The sequence below is a fragment of the Dermacentor albipictus genome, chromosome 7, assembly GCF_038994185.2.
Source record: "Dermacentor albipictus isolate Rhodes 1998 colony chromosome 7, USDA_Dalb.pri_finalv2, whole genome shotgun sequence".
Lineage (NCBI taxonomy): Eukaryota > Metazoa > Arthropoda > Arachnida > Ixodida > Ixodidae > Dermacentor > Dermacentor albipictus.
The window spans coordinates 9,508,366-9,532,668 of NC_091827.1; the positions used below are offsets into that span (position 1 = coordinate 9,508,366).

General features: G+C 44.2%; 1 protein-coding gene across 1 annotated transcript in view; it reads left to right on the forward strand.

Annotated features, from left to right (window-relative positions):
- Mcm5 (Minichromosome maintenance 5) overlaps positions 1–24,303 on the forward strand; it is a 27,400-nt gene continuing 3,097 nt past the window's right edge. The window contains exons 1-14 of the mRNA XM_065434968.1: positions 1–239; positions 1,311–1,437; positions 2,233–2,361; positions 4,721–4,893; positions 6,798–6,953; positions 8,302–8,386; positions 9,435–9,691; positions 10,544–10,655; positions 12,738–12,806; positions 12,922–13,062; positions 13,253–13,429; positions 14,829–14,944; positions 15,741–15,869; positions 23,101–23,203. Coding sequence (XP_065291040.1) covers positions 85–239; positions 1,311–1,437; positions 2,233–2,361; positions 4,721–4,893; positions 6,798–6,953; positions 8,302–8,386; positions 9,435–9,691; positions 10,544–10,655; positions 12,738–12,806; positions 12,922–13,062; positions 13,253–13,429; positions 14,829–14,944; positions 15,741–15,869; positions 23,101–23,203 — 1,929 coding nt within the window. The 5' untranslated portion in view covers positions 1–84. The remainder of the gene's footprint in view (positions 240–1,310; positions 1,438–2,232; positions 2,362–4,720; positions 4,894–6,797; positions 6,954–8,301; positions 8,387–9,434; positions 9,692–10,543; positions 10,656–12,737; positions 12,807–12,921; positions 13,063–13,252; positions 13,430–14,828; positions 14,945–15,740; positions 15,870–23,100; positions 23,204–24,303) is intronic.

Below are 24,303 nucleotides of genomic sequence, written 5' to 3' on the forward strand. Positions count from 1 at the left end.
CTTGTTTTTCGCGCCAAAAACCGGGCGTGCATTGTCTGCTCTCGCGCGAATCCTCCAGACTTGTAGTGCTTGTAGTTTGCGGCGATGGCTGGGTTTGACGATGGTGGAGTCTTTTTCAGCGACAACTTCAGCTCGGAGAACACTCAGGATGACAGCCAGGTCAACCTGCAGGCCGTCAAGCGTCGCTTCCGCGATTTCTTGCGGCAATTCCACGAAGGGAACTTCAACTACCGTTACAGGTAGTTGACTATGGCTTCATCGGCCATTCGGCCATGCGTCCCCGCTCTCCAATTACGGCCTGTATTTTGCACACAGAAAAGGCTGGAGAGATCCACATAAAATTGGACGACAGTTGCTGCAGCGCTGCACGATTTCAGAACTTAGTTCGTTTCTGTGCTTGTTTAAGTGTGAGACAACGGTGGTGCGGTACTCATGCAGTGAAGATCAGGGCTTCTGTAGGCTGCCGTTTAATTTTGCCGCTGAGTATATGTAACAGAACTACAGTTTGGCGTAGTTGGTGTTTACTGCATATCATATTGACCGCAAATAAAGACGGGGACAGCGGAAGAGAACGTTTTTTTTGTACTCTTCCACTGTCCCCGTCTTTATTTGCGGTTAATATGATATGGAGTATATGTAAACTGCTGTGTTTGTGTGTTCAAGGTTAATCTACGACATCAGTATTCTACTCCTATCTGAAAATGTGTCAAGAAAACGCTCTCCTTAAGTGAAGCGGCACGTGCAAAATTCACCTTCCTGACTAGCTTTACAGTGCGGAAGTTTAGGCGCACTTCGCCGGCTCACGTACAGGCGGTCACGAAAGTTTCTGGGACATGGGTACCACGACAAATGTGAATTTTGTCTATATATATATATTAAGGCACGGCGCTTCCAATTTGATCGATCGCTATGTAGGTCGCAAAAGCAACCGCAGACTGTAACTTGGAATTCGAAGCTGTGTGACCAGGCTTCTCAGGAATTCAGTTTCCTTCGTAAATTTGCGTTCTGTAAACTTTCGTGGCCGACTGTACTTCCTTTTGTTATTGTTATTACTTGTTAGCACCGGCGATCCCTCTTTTCTGGCGTAATAATTACACATATAAGTGCCGCAAATCCTACAAGCAAACAATAAAATATAGCTAGATCACTATATATACTCTATTGTGCATTTAATATTGCCACTGTATCATGCATTCTAACAGTGGCCTTGGCTAGTTATGCTAGCCTCAAGAGCTCCTGTTAAGCTGTGGCACGCTAAACGATGCTCACGGCAATTGTCAACACTTCTCCCTTGGATTTTCTGCTCGCAGAGACCAGCTGAAGCAGCACTACAACATGGGGCAGTACTGGCTGGAAGTAGCGATGGAAGACATCTCCAGCTTCGACGAGGTGCTTGCTGACAAGCTGAGCAAGCAGCCAACTGAACACTTGCCACTGGTGAATGTTGAAATTGCTCTATCATATGCTTGTTTGGTAGCCACTGGCTGTTGACAGAGCATAGCATATACTGTCAAAAGATTTTTACTTAAGTCTCTTGACCTCTTATAAAGGGGTTTTGAATACTTGGAAGATTATTTGAATTGCTCTTATAATTAATGTGAAGTGAGCACGCTCCAAATTGGTTTCAAATCATCTGCTACTCCCTGTCGAAATTGGTGGGCCTCTTACGAAAAACTGAAATTAGCATTTCAAAAGTGCACATAATAGAATGCCTTTATACCTGAGTGCTTTCTTAACTGTACATCCTCTGACTGAAAGGCGCACTTTCTCGAATTTTATGGCACACTGCACAATGCTTGGTGCGGCAGAGATAACAGAAAATTTTGTGCCTGAATAGTCGGGAGCTTCTTGGTATGTTCAGCCTTGTTAGTAAATACATCTGCGGAGCACTGTTTTCTAACGAAGGTACGGCGATTTGCCTGCACGATGTCATTCAGTGCCGCTAACGTCATAGTTAGACTTTCTTCTCTCTATTAAAGGGCAGCTTTACCTCGGGAGCCCTTATATAAATACACGGCAACACAAAAATAGTTTTTCTCGGCCTAAATTGCACTGAATTTGATGACGCTCGTTGCATTTGAAAAAAAAGCAAAAAAAAGGCAACCTCACAAATATAAGGTAGTTTATGGTAACAAGGTAAGAACTGCTTTTCACATCAGTGTATGAAAACCTTAGAAGGCTTGCATGAAGATGCCCTGATTAGTGTTGGCCACAACTCTTCCTTCTTAACAGCTGGAAGAAGCTGCCAAGGATGTCGCCGATGAGGTAACCAGACCGCGGCCTGAAGGAGAGGAGGACGTTGCCGACATACAAGTGTTGCTGAAGTCAGAAGCTCATCCTGTCCCCATGCGTGAGATCAAGGTGAGCCCTACAGTTGTTCCACCTGAATACTTACACCAGAATAAAAAAATAGCAAGGTAAATGAACAGTGGCATGATCTACTGCGGGGGTGCAAAACCACTTACAGCAGAGATCATGGGAAATGGGCGCTTCAGGCAGTGCAGTGCCAGAAAGAAAGACATGTAGAAGTCCATGCATTGTTTGCAGTTATATTGTGCAGTGGTAAACATGAGCCAACTTTGCAAACTTGTGTTGTCTGAAGTTCTGCTTTCCAATAGCAAACGTAAACCAACTCGCCAAACATGTGTCATCTGCAGCTTTGCCTTTATATGGTAAACACAAAACAACATTGCAAGCTTGTGTCATCTGAAGCTCTGCTTTCCAGTGGTAAATGTGAACTAGCTCTCCAAACTTGCTTCCTTGGCAGTTCTGCTTTCAGCTTGGCACTGTGGAGAGGGCAAATTACAAAGCAGTTTTCCACACTGGGCAACAGATTATATAATGCCACCACTGCTTCCACTGACAAAAAAGTTTAAGATTTCCTTTGGTCAGACATTGTTGCAGACAGTGTGAGCTTCCGCTTTATTTTGTATTAAACACTGGAGCACTGTAGCCGAGCAAAGTGTTAAAGGGATACTGAATGAAAATTCTGCCACCGACATTTTAACCCAATTGAAAGCATGGGTGCTAAAAATGGCAAACACAACACATTTTTTGGAAAGAAATTGATCAAAAATTATGAATTTAATGAGTTTGTCAAACTACCGCACCTAGTGGTTGCGCCGCAATACACAGGATGTGACATTCATCTTACCGGATACTGCTGCTGAGGCCTCCAAGATAGTTCTGTGCGACTGAAGTGTTCTTGGAGGCCACACTGCTGCACTCGCTTCTTTCCTATCAACATCACCCGCTCGCTCGAGTAGCCTGCATCTCGGCCTGTACAAATTGAAAGAAATGGCAAGGATTCAGAACGGATGGAACAAGTGTGCAAACAAGTGAGTGGCACATACTCCACTTAGACCCGGCCCTCTTCATGTACGGTCGGAAGGTTTCCCATACTTGTCAACAGGTGCAAAACAAACTTTTTGGGACTATGTTGCTTTTTTTTTCACGAACGTTGTCAATAAAAGCATGCCTGCGCAAACAAACACGGCACTACTGTAGCGGCGTGCTATCAAGTGACAGCTTCGGCTGATAGGGTTGGTAGGCAGAGCTCGCCAGTGCTTGCGATCCAGCTCTACCTCATTGACCTGGCACTCCACCTCACTTGACCTGGCACTTATTTTGCACCTATGTCTGTGAAATGCTCTCGCACTACGGCTCCCGATCTCGGCAGTGGTTTGTAGAATGCGCGAAATTTCGACCTAACCTTATTCTATTAGTTACTATTTTATGTCTAAAACAAACTGTAGCCAATTTTTGTGCTGCTGCGAGCATTGATTCATGCGAACACTTCGGTCGGGGTGATCAGACTGGTGAAGAACAGGCCTGCCGAAGGCGCCTTCAATGTGGCAGGCAACATTAGGCACATTCTGCAGTGTGCTTGGCTGTTGCTGTTTGATCCCTCCCGCCATTGGATGACAATTTCCTGGCAATTTGTTGTTCATTTGGCATCCAATCCAGTGCTGGTTCAAGCTGGATGAAGAATTGTACCGTGTATCTCCTATGCTTATATTGGAGTCACCATCATCGCTCGTGCTGTCACTTTCCTTAGCACTTTGCATACTTATGCGCTTGCAAGTGAAAGCAATTACTCTTCAGTGTGCCTTTTTCTTTCTTCGCCTGTGCTCGGCCTGGTGGTATACTTTCTTCCTCTTTTAGTCAGCCTTTTCCTCAGTGCAGAATAGCCAGCCAGATATTCCTATTTAGTTAACCTGTCCTTTTATTCTTCATTCTCTCTGTAGGTGCTCGCATAGCACAGAACAAGGTGTGCGAACATCAGCGAAGCTATGCCAAGTGCTGGCAGTCTGCGTCTGTATGCTGCTGCCACGGTTAAGCGCGACGTCATGCCCATTAGTGGGCAGCCCTGTGCAGGCTGGCTTGTGGCTGGTGCGCGCTCATGCAACTCGGAAAATACAGCCGTCCACAAAAAAATACGTACTATGATTGCTCTGTGTCAAAATCGTGTCTTCAAAGTGCAGTACTGATGTGTTCAATTTCTTCTTTTTCAAATTTTCGTTCCGTATCCCTTTAAATAAAATTCTCGGCATTATGTCATATCTGCGCGAAATTTGAGCACAGTGAGACAGCAGTTCAGCCAGAAAAGCCATTTAAGTCTGGATTTATCTATGCAACGTTTCGTACCATTTTTACAATGTTTCTTGGTGCAAGAATTCAAGGGAATAACTGTTTTGTTGTGTTCACTTTATGCTTACAGTCTGACCAAGTTTCCAGGCTGGTCAAAGTACCAGGCATTGTGATCGCCGCCACTGGAATTAAGGCCAAGGCAACCAGCATCACTCTGCAGTGTCGTTCCTGTCGAGAGACTGTGCCCCACGTGCCAATCAGGCCTGGCCTTGAAGGCTATGCCATGCCACGCAGATGCAACAGGTGCAATTACTGCAAGATTGCTCTGCTCTGTTGAAATGAGCTTGTCAAAGCAGCTGTTGCAGAGAAAATGTTCTTCTATATGAATACAGCTATGCTTGAATGCAGCCGGTGCGTCACTCTTTTAAGTCAAGGTTTGTTAAGCTGAGTTCTTCAATAGGCTGAAGAGTCAGGTGATGTTTTTATGATGTGGTGTCTTATGTTGCATGGGCCAGATATGACCCAACAACGCCAAAAACATTAGGTGACCTTTGACTGATTTCTTAAAGGGCCCCTGAAACGGTTCGGACAAATTTTGTAGGCGCATAGGGTACAGCTTAAGTAGAACATTCGCACCACAATTTAAGTGAAGCGTTACGTATTAATGGAGCTGCAAGCGATTAGAAGTTACCCTCCTCCCTAGTTATGCTTTTCCTCCTCAACTCGCTCGCCGAGCGAGCGGCGCTAAGCTCCGCCTTCACTGGTTCAGCGTCACGATGCGACGTCACATCGCTCACTTCCGGTTGTTTAGGAGCACGCCCCCTCCCGCGCGAGACCTCTCCGCTAGCCGCTTGGCCGTCGACCGAGAGCTATCGAAGCAGCGTGCGTTGCGAGCATTCTGTCGTAGCGCCGAACGTGTCCGGTACTCCGCTAAAAACAGGCAAGCTGGTCATTTCGGCAAATGACTGCAGGCATAAACTCAAGCTGATGAAGGAACTTTAGCGTAGACGTACGTGAGCAGCCTGATCGGTCTGCACGGTCCAGACACTTGCTGGCGCAGCGCTTAACCAGTCAAACAAAGCGCTAATTTGCTCTAACCAAGTGTAAAGCATTTTAAACATTTATAAATCAACGTGTTGATGATTACACTCCTGCGAAAAATACACACCAGCAGCAAAAAATACACTTCGTTGCTGCTACTGTGTATGGTTGAGCTCTGTGCCACCAGGTGGCTGCACCGTGCAGACCGTACACATTTGCCCTTCTGCTCATCTCGTGGCTCATCCCGGCACAGTCAAGCGGCCAGACCCTGTCCCCTTGCGCTTGCGTTTGCCCTAAAACTGGACTCGCGGTTTGCAGGTCGCTAGGTTTGCAGTCCACAAGGCAACAAAGTCGAATCATAGTGCTCGCGAAAAGACTGAGACCGACTCTGACCGCGGAGCTCTCTTCAAAATGGAGTACGTTGTAACACAAGCAGACGACACTTGCTGTGTGCCGGAAGTGCTGAAGTGTACTAAAAACCTATTCTTATGTATTCTCTTTAAGTTATTTTCTTTTTACAAAAACAAAGTAACTAACATTCCAACTATTACGAGCATCATTTGTTCACCATAAAGTTGGAAAAATTATCGACCACGCGCCCTGGTCAGCCAATCAGATAGCTCGCCCATGTGACGTAATATGGGTTATTTGCATCATATGGGTAGGGGCGGCTTAAAATTCCGCCGAGCAGTGCGCTGCGATCGGCAGCGATGGGTATTTTTAAAACCTTATAATAAATTACACGCTTTACGCAGAGCACTTAGATGCATCAATTAATGATCAGAAGAACCTACTCTAACGACTCAGTACGTTTGTAGAAAATCGCCAAAATCGTTTCAGGGTCCCTTTAAGTGCTTAATTCCTTTTTGCTCAGCTGAACTTAGGTGAACATTTATCTCCAAAATCCCTTCAAGTTCATATCGACTGAAGCCTGCTGTGCATATATGGTGCTGCTAAAATGTGCTGGTGAAAGTTAAACAGAAATTTACTGCTGCAATATGCAGAAATGGAAAATAATATTTTTGTAGGATATTTTGTAGCACAGTGTATTACAATAGCATTTTCGTTTTGTACATCCAGCATCACTCCAATACAGCGTTTGCCAAGTGAGCGCCACATAACATAAACAAGGATGTTCTGAAACAGCTTTTCTCATTATTTTACAGTGATCGTGCGGGGCAGCCCAAGTGTCCTATCGATCCATTCTTCATTGTTCCCGACAAGTGCAAGTGTGTCGACTTCCAAGTGCTCAAGCTGCAGGAGGTCCCCGAGGAGGTGCCCTACGGCGAGATGCCTAGACACCTGCAGCTGTACTGTGAACGGTACGAGTTGTGTTGTGATCACTCTTTATAATTGCTTGTATAAGATTCAACTTGCTGGCTTAAGTTTAAAGTCAGGGCAGCTTGTGTTGTTCTTGTCCACGGTGCAATTTCTGAATAGCTCAGCGACGCCGGCCTTCTGCAATGTCATTTTTATTTATACCGTATTAACCCTGCAATGCCCAAACACAGTTCCATGCCAAGGAAAATTAGAGAGCCTTCATTCCTGACCTTGGAGAATGTGTTTGTACTGGAAAAAAACACTTAAATGTGTTTTGAGGTAAAACCTAATTAATACAGTTATTCCTTAATTAGTCATTTGTTTTGCTGAAGCATCCGCAACTGAAAACTCGCATCAGCATACCAAGAACACTGCTATAGGCTGTGTGTTTGTTTGCCATGCCTAAATCAGTATTTTAAGGTATCAAATTTAGGGTAGCATATGCGATACATTGGGCATTACAGGGTTGACACTTACCGTGTCTCTTGCACTTCCCTTCACCACAAATGTGCGCTTTTACCCTTCCAAGTTGAAGGCCTTGATGAGGACTTAAAAAATTTGACATAGGTAGACACTTATTGTTTAAAGCATGCATGTGACAATATTACAGTGGCATACCATGATGTATCTTAATTTGCATTGAGTGAAGTTCGCAACTTGTTGTAATAGGTGGGAAAGTTACCCTTTTGCTTGTCATTGCCATTCGATGCTAACTGTCTCATCTTCCTGTGTGGCATTGTGTTATGTGCTTTGAAAGGGGGGTACTCTTTGAGGCTCCTCTAGCTCAACCGCGGTGGCTCAGTGGCTATGTCATTCTGCTGCTAAGCACGAGGTTGTGGTTTTTACTCCCAGTCACATTGGCTATATTCCAGCGGGAGCACAATGAAAAAAAAAAATGCTTGCGTTTCATACAAAGCGCGCATGTTACAGAGCCCTAGGTGATCATAATCAATCTAGAGCCCTACACTCCGAAATTCCCCATAGCCAACTGTGATGCTTCACAACGTTAAACCTCACAATTTGAATTGATTGAAACACCTCTGGCCTCTCTCTAGTCATGATTATATAACTCAACCTTCTACAATCATTATTTATAAGTTGGCTTCACAACTTATGGACAATACTTGTGGGTAAAAAGAAAATCACACATTTTAATCAATATGGCGATTGTTACAGCTGATTGTACATAAGCATCCAATGAATGGGACTGCAGAATAGATGTTAAGTGGTCATTGATGCTTCTACTGTAATGCATGCTTGTTCGCTTGTTTTGATAGTCTATTGATTTAGATATTTGATCGGTATGTGGTGGTAATTTCTGACTGGTTCTATGCTGTTCTGATGCTGCAGGTACCTCTGTGAACGTGTCGTGCCAGGCAACAGGATTACCGCCATTGGTGTCTACTCCATAAAGAAGACTGGGCATTCAACCAAGGTGGGCAGTTAGCTTGCAACCAGAGATCTGTTGGCATTGTGCTGAGCTAAATGATGTGCAGTTTGTTTGAGCTTATCTTGCATAATTTGTTCAACATTTATGAATGAGGGAAAGCTTAGCTTAGAGCCAATGTTTCAACAAGGGAACTCATAAGGGTCTTCATAAGAGCAACAACTGCCGTATTTACTAGTGTGAAACCTGCACTTTTTTTCTCCAAATCTTGGCAAGGTGCGGCTCTTACACAAGTCGGACACTTGACTGCACCTGCTAAATACTGCAAATGATGTACAGAATAATGCGAACACTAGCAAAATAGACATTTGTTCAATATTCAGGACCACTGAACAAGTTCGCCTTCATTCTTCATTGCTCCTGCTTTCGATGTCGCTTAAGACAGTACTACCTAATCCTACCAGTTCACTGTAACTGGAGCTTAATACCTCATCGGCACACTCCCGAAGACGGTCCTCATCGGCTCCATCAATGTTGTTTTGGCAACTTTCAAACATTTAGCCATGGTATGAATTGATACACCAAACCAATCTTTTTCAAACTCCCATCCTTTTGGGAAATGTTTATTATATATATATATATAATTTTTTTTCCCCCAAAACATTGATCGCGAAAGGTGGGTGTTGGACTTACTCGAGTAAGCACGGTACTACTTAGACAAGTCCTCTTGTGGAAACATTGGATGAGGCTTCCTATGTTTGTCCACTGTTGATCACATGAAGTCTGCATCATCCTGTTAATTTCATGTTTTCTTTTTGTTTAGATCGGTATATTTGGCCCAGAAGTGTGCAAAACACAAATCATTGAAGGTTACGTAGATGACAATTTCTATTTGATTTCGATTTAAATTCGATTTGAATTTTTATTTGATTGGGAATGAACTGAATTTCATACTTTATGAAGCTACCTGCAGTTGTGGCAATCACCCCTTTTCTTGCATATTTTTTTAGATATATAGGGTTCATTGCATCCTAAATGACAAGTTGCTGGCTTCTAAAGAACTGACGGGAGTCGTGCCATGCTTGAATATATTCAGAAAGGACCTCAAGAGAAGTCGAACATTGGCATCCGCGCTCCATACCTTCGAATCGTGGGCATTGCTGTGAACACAGAGGGCGCGGGTAGAGTTGGAGGCACAATGCTGACACCTGATGAGGAGGACATGTTTCGCCACCTGGCGAGCAGCCCCAACATCTACGAGCGCATTGCCAACAGCATCGCACCCTCCATCTATGGCTTTGCTGATGTGAAGAAGGCCATTGCTTGTCTGCTCTTCGGTGGCTCTGTGAAAAGGTGAGACGTTTCATTCAGCGATTTGCTTCTCTTTAAACTGGAAATTTAAAAAAAGCAAGCTTTGATATAGGAAGAGTGAGTGCTCCTTTAGAGCAAATTTTCCTGACTTTCAGCTGTGTGCTTGGAAGAAGACCCAGTTTGGAGATGACAAACCTTTTTCGTAGAGATGGGACTCACTATAATGGTGGAAAGCAATGCCATGTGGATTTACCGCAGCAGCATTGCATCAGGAGATATCCTTCTTTTCAATTTAAAGAATATTTTGGGAGATGTGATTTCCTTTGCCTGATTATATATAGTAAATGGTGATTCAGGCAAACACCACGAAATAACAGCACATTGTACCACACTGTACCACATTGTACCACAAGTGCCTCACTTCTTGAATGCTCGCGCAACTACTGTCTGCTGGAGGGCATTCCGCGCACCATGGACCTACCTTGCGATGTCTCCAAGCGTTACTTTCTTCAGATGACCTGTTTGATGGCAGTGTGACTAGCTACCTTGCATTGATATCTTTTTTTTTTTTCAGTAACAATCTGTTTTATTTTTGATTTTTAGTAGAATTACGATTGTGACGACATGCAAATTTGAAAACATCTTTTATTAAAAAAAAGTGCGCGTTAGAATCGTGCAAATACTGTATGTTGTCGGAGAGGTTCTTGAATGTTTTTAGTGTGTTTGCCTCAGCATGCGACATTTTCCTGTATGTTAGTAGCAAGCCTGAAGTGCCTTTCATGCAGCTCCTGCTCTTGTGCAAGATGATTCTGCCATCCTAGAATGTGGGGGCTTTGTTGTGTAAGGGCTGGTACCCAGGGCACCCGACTCAAATGATTCAACATTCTTGTTCAGGCTTCCAGATGGTCTGAGGCGGCGAGGTGACATCAACTTGCTTCTTCTTGGTGACCCAGGCACAGCCAAGAGTCAGCTGTTGAAGTTTGTGGAACGTGTGGCTCCAATTGCTGTAAGCATAGAACAACCACTTAAGACTATTAAAATGAACTCTCTATAGTGATAGCTTGTGTACCAAAAGCATGGGGTTTCGCAAAGTTAATTCATCTGCTGCTGCTATGGAAATGGCTCGTACATATCAAAGCCATTCTATAGTCCACAAATTCTGGTCTGGGACAATGCAATGATTCTATTCCGATTCTTTTGAGCCTCTATCATAGCTTGGTGGCTGTGTCATTGCGCTGCTGATCTTGAGGTCATGGTTTCGATCACGGCAGCCAGAGTAGATGGGGGCCAAACGCAATAACACCCGTGTGCTTAGATTTAGGTACTCGTTAAAAGAATCCCAGGTGGTCAAAATTAATCCGTAGTCTACGTTATGGTGTGCTTCATAATGAGATCATGGTTTTCGCTTATGAAAACCTCAGAATTAAATTTTAAAGGTCTTTACTCCAATTCTTTTTCTTTTCGCGCTTCGTCAGCAGCCCGAATGCCACTCCACTTCTGTTACTGACTGGATCAGCTAGTTGTGACATGCAAGTGATGGATGCTAAGAAAGGAATAGAATCAAGCAAAAGGAATTGCTGCAACATACTAGCCCTGTTTTATAAGCTACATTCATGTCAACTAAAGAGCAGTCACCATTAGAGGGACATGTACTCTTTAGAGCTGAAAATTGACCCAAATATCTTTTTTGTGTTCCTTTACTGCAGGTTAGTGTAGAGCATTTATTTTTGCTTGATTGGACTCCTGTATCATCCCTGATTGATTTTTTGCCTTTGCTATAATCACTGTGAACATTTCGTGAAATGTGCTTCCTTGTTTTCTCAAGCAGCATTTCTGATGGTGTTCCAGGTTTGGTGTGGTGATATCTCTGGTTCTACTATATCACAAGAATTTTTTCTTTCGCTGAAAGTTAGACAATTAGAGAGTGCAACAGGACTATAGACTGTAATATGAACAAATATTACAGAAATTTCAAGAAGTAGTGTTCTTTCTTTTGAAGTTTGACAGGATATAACTTTGGCCCAAGTCAGTCTAGAGCACTTATTTTTGTAGCACCGCAAACTATGATCATTGAACATCATTTTAATATGCCAGTCTCCTTCATAACCAGCTTTTCTCAGAGACGTCACCTCCAAACTAGTCCAACCAAAAAAAACAAATTTCTTATTTTAAAGGGCCCCTCACCAGGTCGGGCCATTTTGAGCTGACAAGTGCAGTGCATACAGCGCGTGCTAACGATCGTGTCTGCTAAGTATTACATCCCTACGCACTGCGGAAAGGGCTTAAATTTCAAACTAAACACCGTTTGCCCTTCTTGTGGGTGCCGTGCTCTCAGCCGGAGAGTTGAGGTCCCATGAGCATTGGAGCCCACAGGCCTAGTGGTTCACAGTCTGCTCTGGTCGCCCCGGCCGTCTGACAGCTTGATGGCTCGGGCCCGCAACCCAACAGCTTGTCTTCAACGCCCAGTCCAGTGGCTGACCACCTCCTGTGGTTTCCCTGTGACCTGCCTTCCAACCCCATGCTTCGCCTTTTTATTGTGCTCTAGCCCTTGTGTCTCTCCAGGATTGGTGACCTTTGGAGCTCTGTGTTCTCCAATGATTGGTTCTTGGGCGCTCCAAGTTCTCCAATGACTGGTTCATTTTACCTTTATTTCTTATTTGCGCTGTGTGTTCTTGCGCGTGACGCTCTTTGACGTCGTCTTCTTTTGCCTTGCACGGGATTCACATCCCCACATGCGCACTCTTTGTTGTCCTCTTTTCTTCTTGCCATCTACAGCACTGTGGTTTTGCGCACTACACTCATCATAGATGGTTGGAAGGGAGACGGAGGAAGGGGGTAACTAAGGTGTGCCGTGCAGGGTGCGCAGAATAAGGGGGTGAGGCAAAGCAGCTGGCGTTCTTTTTTTTTTCCCTGAATAACAGTCATAACCCACTCATAACAATGGAATTTTCTTGGCACTTGAATATTTCTGAATTTTTTTTGGCACCTGGGTTCGACTGTAGTGTAGCAGCTTGCAGGGCAGTTCACCTCGAAATGCGAAGTGACGATCACTATGCCAAGTCTACACTGCCTCGTAATGCTCATGCAGGTGTACACTTCCGGCAAAGGTAGCAGTGCTGCTGGTCTGACAGCTTCGGTCATCAGGGATCCGGCTACTGTAAGTAATAAAAGCCCACCTTTTTTGCTGACCAGTTACATGGCTATTCGCTTGACAGACATTTGCAGTGCACATCGTGATAAATCATGGTGAATGGTGGATGTTTTTGCTGCAGCGGAACTTTGTCATGGAAGGTGGTGCCATGGTGTTGGCAGACGGGGGTGTTGTCTGCATCGACGAGTTTGACAAAATGCGAGAGGACGACCGAGTAGCCATTCACGAAGCCATGGAGCAACAGACCATCTCCATAGCCAAGGTCAGCAGTGCTTCAGACTTAAGCCTATTTGAACAAGGTCTTACAGGTCTAAATTTTAGCACTAAGCCTGAGAGCCTGCACTCAAGACTCTTGGCACTTGATGTATTATTTGCTACTTTTGATACTTCATATTTACTTTCTCTGTCATTTACTGCACATAGTGAATGCGATACTTGCTTTTGCTTTACAGGCTGGCATCACAACAACCCTTAATTCTCGCTGCTCGGTGCTCGCGGCAGCCAACAGCGTGTTTGGCCGCTGGGACGACTTGAAAGCAAACGAGAACATTGACTTTATGCCCACCATCCTTTCTCGTTTTGACATGATCTTCATCGTGAAGGACGTCCACGATGAGAAGAAAGACTCTGTATGTCTATTTCCTGCACACCTGTTACTTTTGTTGCTTGCAGTTTGGCATCCAACCTTGATGCATAATGTAGTTAATGACAGAGCTCTTAAATCATACCAGGGACAGTATTCTCAGTTCACTTTTGGGGACACAATCACTTTAGTGAGATTTTGTGTGACTTACACAGTATGCATAAGCAATGATGGGTGACAGCAACCTTGGCATTGTGTGAAGACAGCGTGTTCGCCACAGTGCCCATCGATGCCAACACAACCGGTGCTATACTTGTGGGCAACATTGCTTGGCTATGAAGTGAAAGCTATGGGGGTAGAGTTTCTGCATAAGACTGTATTCATACACAATGCAGCCCAGGTGAGCTCAGCATCAGTTTTGGTTTCTCAAACCTTGCAAAACTTCTTTACTTTAGTGAAGGCAAAGGCAATTAACTTGGCATGAATTGGTCAATGTTTATACCTATCCGGTATGTACTGAGTTCTGAACAGCGAGCAACGCAGCCTGTGTCAAAGCCTCGAAGCAGCCATATGACACTGGCATCGGTTAGGACTTGGACATGCTATCGACATGGGTGTCAGTAGAGCTGCCACAGCACTCATTTCGCTTACTTGTTTGTACATGTTGATGGTTGCGATTTCAAGATGGGTTTGCTTGGTTTCTGCGTCAATGCTCCAAACACTTCTTTTGTGGGCTTTGACAATCTTGTTGCCGAAGTTGATCAACAGCCTCTCAGGGAAGTTGATTGGCGGGACAGCAAGCGATGAACACTCACCAGAAGATGCTGGCGTGATTTTGCCTTTGACAAATGCATGAAATGCGTAAGACATGCGACGCTTTCGGGGGTGTGAAAACTTGAAATAGCAAATAAAGACGCACTAAAATACCAGCAGCTGACTGGTGAATGTTATGCATCATTTCAAATTAGGTGCTGTAAAAAACAAAAAAATATTGTTCAATACATGCACCAAATGGAGTGCAGCTTCTTAACCTAGGGCTTGGTTTCAAGGGCTCCTCAACATACTATGAAAATTGGAGCTACATAGTGGTGAGAATTAAATACGAGTAAAAATCGTGATTTGTTATGTGTACAAAGAATTGAGGTCTCGTACTGTGATTGCGAGTAGACAGCTATCTAACAAAGAAAAAAAAAAGAATCTAGGCAAACATTTTGTGCTGTTACTTCCTTCCCGTTGATGACCTCAGCTTGTCATAAGTGATCAGCACTTTTGGCTTATGAAAAGCCTTCCTCACAGCATAGACATTCATTCATCATGGCTGTTATTGTATTAGATTTCCCACAACATAAATATTAATTTCTTGCTCCCGCTTCTAAAAAAATTGTTAAATCTTCATTACATAAGTCGCGCTCACAAACCGTGTTTTTTCTCTTTAATGACTGTAGGCACTTGCCAAGCACGTGATTGGTATCCACATGAACGCTGAGCCAACTGCCGAAAAGACGCAGGAAGGCGAGCTGAGCTTGAGCATGCTCAAGAAGTACATCTCCTTCTGCCGAGAGTAAGTCTTTTTGCTCTGGCTTTTTCTTTGAATAGCTAAACTAATGTCTACTTTGAATCTGTAGGTTGTTGTAGTTATTCAAATATAGGGAGAGGTTTTTTCCCAGAATGTAGCATAGCCTCCTCGCTCCTCCCCGCTTTATATGCGAGCCTGATAGTCAATCAAGTGCTGGTCCTGTCGTTTGTGTTCTTCTTCTTGAGTCCTGGTCTTCTGCTCCTTGCCTTTATTGATTCAAGCATGAACCAACTAGCTCAAGCGAGAGTTCTACTTGATAGATTCAGTTACTGTTTCAATATGGCGGCCGCAACGCCACATTTCTGGGAAAAAAGGTTGTCTTGCAAATGCAAGTGAATCAGCTGAAATTCTTACAAAGTTTAGCAGTTTCAGAGATGGCAAGGTACTGAACATTTGCGCACTACATCATGCTAAACATTATGCCAACGACTGCTCTTTGATGGAGGAAGAAGCGCAATGATGTACCCACAGACAGCAAAGAGTATACAGGGCATAGCATCTGTTGTTCCTTTATTGCGTTAGAGACCAACTAGCCCATCTCGTGCTTCTGTTGCAAGTTGCAAATGTGTTCTTTTGTCCAAGTGGTCATCGTAATGTTGTTCAGCTTTGCCTTGTGTTTAGCTCTTGTTCGTCTTGCATGATCCTGTGTAGTAATCGTGCTCATGTGAAGCAATGTGCTGAATGTGAGCCATTTGTAATCTTGGTCACGAATGAGTGATTTGATTTTCTATAGCCCTATCTCAAGAAGCAAAGTTACAGTTGCAATACTTGACTCTTGCAGTAAGTGTGGGCCAAGGCTATCTGCTGCTGCTGCCGAGAAGCTCAAGAATCGCTATGTCATGATGCGAAATGGAACTCGTGAACATGAGCAGGAGTCTGTCAAAAAGTCAAGCATACCCATCACCGTCAGGTATTGTCAGCATGCTCTCTACAGCTTCACCTTATTACAATTAGCTGTCCTAAGGAGGCTCTTACAGTTGGGGAAAGTTTATTGCTAAAGCATTATCCATGGTAATTTCCTCTTTTTCTCCTTTTTTAAAACCTTTTTACTAACATGCAATGTGTGTATTGACACGACAGCAATAGTTATGCAAGAAAAAAAAAATTATATTTATGGGGAAAGTTGTTTGCCTTGCTTAGTTCAGTCTCCCCAAGAAATCGTTTGCCTTATACTTGTGTTTATTTGCGACAGTAGACTCTTAAACTTAGTGACAAACTGTAAACCTTGAAAGAGGCACTACAGGTGGAACAATTACCTGGTTGAAGTCTTATCGTGTTATGTCACCACTACTCTAGTTTGTGTTTTATTTGGACATTGGGATGCAAATTAAACTACGAATTCTTTTAACTAGCTTCTGACTATCAAGGCCAAATAACAGGATAAACGAAAATGCCAATTACAAACGTGAATGGTACAGCATGTGATGTGACCCACCGTCACAGTTTTCGGCATGGAGTGCCTCAGCCTTGGTCAGTGTAGGTGCAAGTTGTTGTAAATTACTTTAATTGATCCGAAGAGCTACCAGGGAGAAAAGGGCAGCTGGCACTTTGGGATTCCGTTTCTGCTCATGTATGAGCATCAGGAGGACTAACTGTTGTGGTAGTCAGTCTTGCATACCGTAAAAACCCGTGGCCAGGGCAAGTAGTGATAGGAGCCCCAGCAGTGCTCCGAGCCACCGGCACCACACAGACTTTATCCAATCAAGCACAAGTGCTTCGTCAATCCACCCTTTTTCTTGACAGTGGATGACAATTCTTTTGGGGAACTTGTCTCCTTTCGGCAGAGTCTTCCATTTGAACACCACATAGGGTGGTAGATTGCGACCGTTTGCCATGCAGGACAACACTGCGATCGCCTGCGTCTTCTCTTTTCCACTCGACCTAAAAGAAACTTACCTGCAGCCTTTTTGCTGCACCGTTAGTGTCGAGGGCATCTCCAAATATACTTGCATTTGATCAATGCCGATCTGGTCTAGCTGAATGTTAACGAACTTTCACAGCGAAATCATGTGATGTGGAAAAGCTCTTCGTAGTTTCTGGCAGCTTCTGCAATATCAACGTGCGCCAATGTAAAGAAAATCCAGCGCTCCACATAAAACGATATGCCCAGTGCTTACTTGCTTTGAAGTCCGTCCGTGGAATACATTTCCCTCTAGCAATCTCTCTTGCCTTTGCTTGCAGTAGCTCAATGTTGGCATTGAGGTGCGCAGCTCGTTGCTCTTGAACGAAGTGTCAGGTCCAGTTCAACTTCAGGAAACACTCCATTCTTCGGTTCCCGAAAACTTCTCAGGCCGCTGCACGCAAAGAGGGCTTCATTTTGCTTCCTCCACCCGTGAATGCTGTGCTTGTTCACACAAAACTGCCGCCCTCCGGCACAGTTGCCGATGGTTTCGGCAGCTACGATCACTTTTCTTTAAAAAGTAGCCGAATACTGCTTTTGCGGTACTTGCATCATGCAAAGCGTGGCCTTTGCGAAGTCAGCGTGGCTGACAAGTCCGCGTGGGTATAATAGCACCTGATGATGGCGCTAGAACCTGACAATCACAGCGCCGAGTAATGCTGGAATCAGAACTGCGAATTTGGGCTGAAAATGTTGGAATCTGCATATAGTGCGAGGCGAAAATTTCGCATGGCAAAATCTGCAAAAAAACCTCGGACTATACATGGGTTCTTACGGTAATTTTTCAGTTAAATCTGTTCAGTGATTTTTGTGGAAAGCATAGGAAAGGCCCTGGCTCACCCACATCTATTGGAAGAGAGGGTGGCGGAAGTCATGTAGTGTTTTTCGTAAAGGAGCAGTGGTGCTGGTGTGCCAATCATCAATGTTGCATAGCAACTGCGGTCCTGACACTCTCGCTGCTGCTCCCAGCCTCTGAAAAGTGCGATAACATTTTTGGCCCCTGTCTTTCCTGCAGTACATCCTGCTCGTGAGACAAGCTGACATGGGAGTGTGGTGTTTAAGTTTGAAAGTTGTGTTTTGGGTCAGTCTATGTGTGTCAGCCAGCAGCAGACACTCAAGCAACAATGGCGCATGTCTTTGTCGTCTTCTTCAGTGTGCCATGGGAACGCACAGGAGAGCATCTGCTTCACTGAAACTGCAACAGAAGTTTCATAGGCTTCGTTGTGACGCGCGTCGGCAGCACACACTTCCGGTGGCTCATAGCAATGCAAGTTCAAAACTCGCGCCTGTCTGCTCTGTTGGGCTGATTGGAGGCGTAAAGGGAGATTGCACACCAACATGGCTGCACTTCCGGCGACAGAAACGTGACATCAGGGCCTCTCCTATTTTGTTTTGTTCCTCCATATATGAGATGCAACACATAAAAAAAATGGTCTCCAATCCATACTGTGAAGGTGGTTGGACAGCAAAGCTGTAAACAACTAGAACGAGTACCCATTGTGATGTGGGCTGAAATTATTCACGTGGCGACATTCATATCTACTTTACCTAATTATTAGCCTAAGAAGTTTCGACAGACTGCAACTTGGCTTGCGCTGCTACCTCGCACACCTACAAAGAGTGGACTGGGGAGAAGAGAAATTCGCCGCGTCTAGTAGGCACGCTGCTCTTCAGGAATCCTCACTATACAAGGCCTTCCCATAGCACTGAGCAACACAAATCAATTGCTAGATGGGTTCTTCTTTTATGTACGAAAATTTAGTTATGTCACACCTTGCTTTGTATGCTACAATCAAGCTGCTGTCACTGTGACAGATTGCATAACAGTAATCTTTACTGAGAAATGTATGCAGGGAGTGCTATGTGCTTCGCATTGCATGTAGGCACATGAACGCCTTATCATCAAATATGTGGTTCGGATGCTTGTTTTGAGCAAGTTCTTTACTGAAACACATGTTGTTCTGTATGTTGTATGCATGATTCCAAAGAATATATGCACTGTTCGCTTCAATTTGCCAAGTGCTTGTAGCCTCCGCCTTACGGGAGTATGAGCCATAGATTATGATAGTTTTTTGTTGACATTAGGCCACGAAGAAATCCCGGCATCCTAGCCATAGACAGCGCCGCTGTAAATAGAAAAGCACTTGTGTTCACCTTTCTTTCTGTGTTTTGTCTTTTAGTGCTAATTTATGTAAGCACATAGTACCATCATTTCGTCGAGCAGTGTGGGAGGCTTGACTAAAGTTTGCACGTGTTGTAAGAAGGCAGGTGGGGCTCAACCTTGTACTGCTCGTCTGCTCTTTTTGTCTGCCGCCATGCCCTATTGTGTGCATGTAGCGCTGCAGCCAGATAATTGACTCTTGTTGACACATCACCTTCTTGCCTCGGGGTGTATTTGTTGTATGTATTGGCCATAAAGAGCTATGGTTATACAGTAAAGTCCACTTATAACAGTTCCAAGTATAACAGTTTGTTGGTCATTCTTACTACCACATTTTAGTGCATTTATGATTTTTCAACTCCACCGATATGAACTGTGGCCACATGTCACAAACACTTGAAATCCTGTCATGGCAAAAAGAGAACATACACAGAGTTTCGAAGCACGAAAGTGCAACCTAACTGGGCAAGCACCGGTGTTGCCCCCTACAGTCCAACTGTGGGGAAGATACAATGGCCGAACGATAATTTGGATTTGACAGGGATCGCCAAAACGTCTGAATAATCAAAACACCGAATTTGTCTAAAAATAAGCGATTTTGTTCCACAAGTGGCCAAAAAAGTGCCCTATTCTTGAATCTTCACTTTTGGAGATACAGTGAAACTTTGGTAAATCTTAGTTGGCCGGAGCTCAGAAAAAGTACATACTAAACGGCAGTACTGCTTAACCGAAATAGCATGAGATCACCCACTTACCTGTCAAAAACAAAACTCAGAGAGAGTGCGATGAAAGGGGAAAAAAACATGCAGTATTTTTTTTTACTTCGCGCGACAAACATGTTATTTTTGTTTGATGCCGCGTTGGCCTAGCAGCGATGACAGCGGCCTCAAATTTGCTGAAGCTGTGAGCCAGCTTTTCAGCCAGTCCCTTCTTCTCGGCAAACACTCACATGGCAGATTCCTTGTTGGCATTGCATATTCTCCGTGCACAGACTCGGTAGCGTTTCAGAAGTCGTGAGGCACCTTTTCATTGCGCGGTGCTGTTCTCATCGTGACGATTGCGTTCATGAGGCTGTCGTAACACGCAGCTTCTGCCACTGTCGGGCCTGAATTGTGCATGCTATCGCTTTCCATGTCGTCCTTATCACTGTCACTAGGCGACACTTCGGTAACAACAGAGGCAGCGATGGCGAAAAGTCGGACCTCATGGCCAACATCTCTTTGCAGTCGCCGCAGCGCTGCCGAGCAACTTCTTCGCATTCCAAATGCCACACACCGTAGTCAACAGCAGACCCATGTCGCGTGCCAGCGCCAACTTTTTGCGTCACATTCGACAGCACGAACAATGTCTAATTTTTCTGCTATGCTAAGCATCTGGCGTCTTTTTTATCCGAGTTTCGGCATGACGCGTGTTCTTGCTTGCACAACGCCATAGAATAAAGAACCAACTGACAACGCTCTCTGGCACGGCGCCGAAATGATCTTGATGTTGATGCGGCTTCATGCGTAAACGCACAGGGCGCTTGGAGGCTGTTGTGCTGATCTCTGAGGCTTGTTCTGCTGGGCCGCCAGATGGAGACGACGCGCCGCCGTATTTGTGCCGCGAAAAGTTGAAACACTTGGTGTTAACCGATACTTACGCAATAAGCTGGTACGGTTTATGCGGATTCAAAACACATTACGTTCAATGGCCGCTGAGTCGGGGATTTGACTTTACTACTTTTAAAACAAAACTACTGTTTAAGTGGGTACGGTTTAACGAGGTTTTACTGTACTTTTAATTTCGGGCAATTATATGATGCAAGATGCATTGGCATCTGGAGCGATGACATTGTTGCCACAGTGCCAAGCATGCTATTTTATCACTGTGTGGTAACGCTGCCATCCGCAGACACATCCGGTGCTAGTCGCGTGAAAACAATATTGTCTTTCGAAAGTGATCGTTCATGAATACGACTCAAGTTTGTCAGTGAGTGTCGCTGCACACACACATGCTTGCTCTTGTCCTAGACATTCCGTGGTGACGATTTTTTAACAATGCCTTTTATGCTATCCTTTTTCACGCTTTGTCTCCATGCGTTATCAATGAAATCAGTCGTCCATGAGCAGTGAATAATATGAGTGGCATGGAATCAAATGGAAGGCATTACTACAAAATCCTGCCCATCTCTCGACCATTGTCGTGCTGTCCCTACAGATAGACGAAAGTACAGTCAATGTATGCACTGAATGCTCATTGATGGCTACCCTATAGACTAAAGTTTACTAGTTTCGGTTTTGCAGAGCGCTGGCAACATGGCTGACGACCATGCCGGCGATGTCTCAAAACGAGAATATCGCTATTTCTGCTTGGCTCGGGCCATATTAGCAGACGGTCATACAGGCAGAGTTTGAATTATTGCAATGCAAGGTGTCCGAAATTTCGGTCATCTTTATACATTATAAAGGGGCCCGAAACATTTTTTGAGCATAGTAAGAGGGCATTACCGATCTGTCGTAGAGGCTGCTGTGAGCATGTAAGCCAAATAGTACTGTACTGCATACAGCAGGGAATTTACAATCTTGTGTCAAAAAGAGTGCAAAATCACTTGCTCTCACTTCCGCAATACCGTCATGCAGTGTCATCGAAAACAACTGGCCCACCAATGCTGCTGGCTAATTTTGTGATCGCGAGAGCATGCTCAGTAATACAAAATTGTTAATGTTGAGTTGCATAAATGAAAAATATATATGTCCGTGATCTCAAAAAGATAAAAATATCATTTCATCCTTGGACTGCACATAGCTGTGCCAGCTGCAGGTGGCCTCCGAGATGGCACCGGTGTGCTGAGTAACATAGTCCACCATGGCCGCCATGAGCCAACGTGATGAGGTTTTTGCCACTGCAACACTCAACTTTTGATTGGGGCTTTGCCCTCTTGGCTTCTCCACTGTGTAGCTTCAAGCATGCTAGTGAAGACAAAAAGAGAGAAAGCCGGCTATCAGTACGATAACTCCTTATGGTTGAAGAATTAGAAACATTTTTATGGCACGGCATTCATGAGATGACACCCTTTTACAGGGAAGCCATTCCATGATTAGTTAGAAAAGTGTTTCAGGGCTAGTGTGGGGCTGTCCAGCTAATCAAGCATGTGCAAATTATCAGTGCCGAATAATGAGTTGTTTACTGTACAACCTCAAAGATGAGCAAGCACTGTGCGTGGATTTCTGAAGCTGCAACGAAAGTCACTCATCTTCCTGGCTCGTTTCCAGAGGCAGCACAGTGCAAAGGGTTGTCATTTACGTTTCCTCATTCTGTAGACAGATAGATAGGGTGCCTCAATACCGAGGCACCCTACCTTGGAAGCTATGGCAGCAGCACTTCTTTTTGCGTAGTTCTCAAATAATTGTTCACGATGGTGCTCTACTTTTCGAACGTAGCACTTTTTCGGCCAAAGCAATTAAAAAACACAACATCATGGCTCACAGTCGTAATGGCAAGACCTTTGCAAATGCTTTGCTATTATATGCGAAATTCACTTGTGTCCCGTTGATAGCAGAACATATAAAGCTCTCAGAAAAATCGACAGCGGGTGCTCTTGTGGTTTCGAAATGGCAAGTGATCAGAACCGGCTGGACCCCATTTCGAAGGAGCTACACCACAGCATTTCGTTCTTTAAATGATGTTTTTAGCAGAAACTTCCTGTTAGATGTGGAAAGTGCCGAGAACAATAATGAAGGTACTGAAAAACTCATTTTCAGACCAAAGTGGTGTCGAATTGTAACTGCTGGTGACAGCTACAGCGTCCTTAATTTTTTGCGTGTTTTGAAGCGAGAGTGCATATAGAATGAACTGATACAACAACCACTTTTCACAGAACTGTAGAGTTTGTTATAAAAAGGTTTGACTATAACGGCTTGTACTGTAACTTTGTACTTTTTCGGTTAAAGTGACAAAAACCAACTTCTTGGCTCTCAGTGATGATATGTCACTGCAATGGCGAGACCATTGCAATATGCCAGCATGCTGCAATAGTTCTGAATCTACTCAAGTTCTGCTGATAGTAAACTGTATGTGTATATGGTTTGTTTACCTCTGCAGGCAGCTGGAGGCTATTGTGCGTATCGCTGAATCCCTGGCCAAGATGCAGTTGCAGCCATTTGCTACCGAGTGGCATGTTGACGAGGCACTGCGGCTCTTCCAGGTACGTAGTGGCAAGAAATGTAGGACTGTCAATATAACAGTGTGAAGCCTCAGAGTTGTCTACGAACATTAACCAAGGGAGCAATCTAGTACACCGCGACAATGATGGGATCAACCTTGCTTTGCTTGACTTGACTGGGAATGTTGCTGTAGTTTTTGCTGTTATTCTTTTTGGGTTGAACTATTCGTTCTTTCTTTTCTGTCTGCTTCACACGATTACAACTACTAAGTGTTTGGAGAGCCAATAAATTTATATTTGGATTGGTAGTGTTTAAAGGGACACTAAAGGGAAATGTTAATGTCACAGCGCTTGTTTCGTGCTAAGAAAATACTTTAAGAGAAAATTGCATTGAAAGGATGTGGTTACCTTTAGCGCAATTCAAATCACCCGCCCCCGAGTGAGGGAGTGGTGACGTTGTGTACACTATCTCCGCCCTTTAGAGCCGTCTGTGAATAAAGCGTCGCCCGACAGACGACGCAACAGCAAAAATGCGCCCGGAGCATTCATATAATTGCTATTGCAACGAAAGTAGGAGACATGGTATGATTCGGCGTCTGACACAATGTCGGAGACAATCACAGCCGCCAAACGACGTATTAGACACTGAATCGTACAGTGTGTTTCCTACTTCACGGCAGCAAGTTCAGGGTGTGATCATTATGCGAGAAAAAGAAAAAAAACACTTATTGATTGGAAAAGTGGGGGGCTGTGTTCATTACGTGAGTGCGTTTATTATGTGAGTAAATACGGTAAATTTTTCTATTACTAAAACTTCGTTTGTGATAATATTGATGCCTAAGGCATCCGTGAGCATTGGTCTATCCCTTTAGCTTGACTTAATATTTGCCTTTAGTGTCCCTTTAATGTCTCTAAGCTAGTACAGTCGACACTCATTACAACGGACTGTAATAATTCTGTGAGAAAGGTCCGTTATAAGTTGTATAGTGATCTGCACATTGCATCCAGGGCATTGTCCCAAACCACGATAACGTTTCTTTTTTTCTTTAATTTCTTATGCTATAAAAGCCTCATTAACGACCTAGTTTGAGTTAAGATTGGGATATATCTACATTTTGTGTCCCCGTCACTCTCAAAATTTA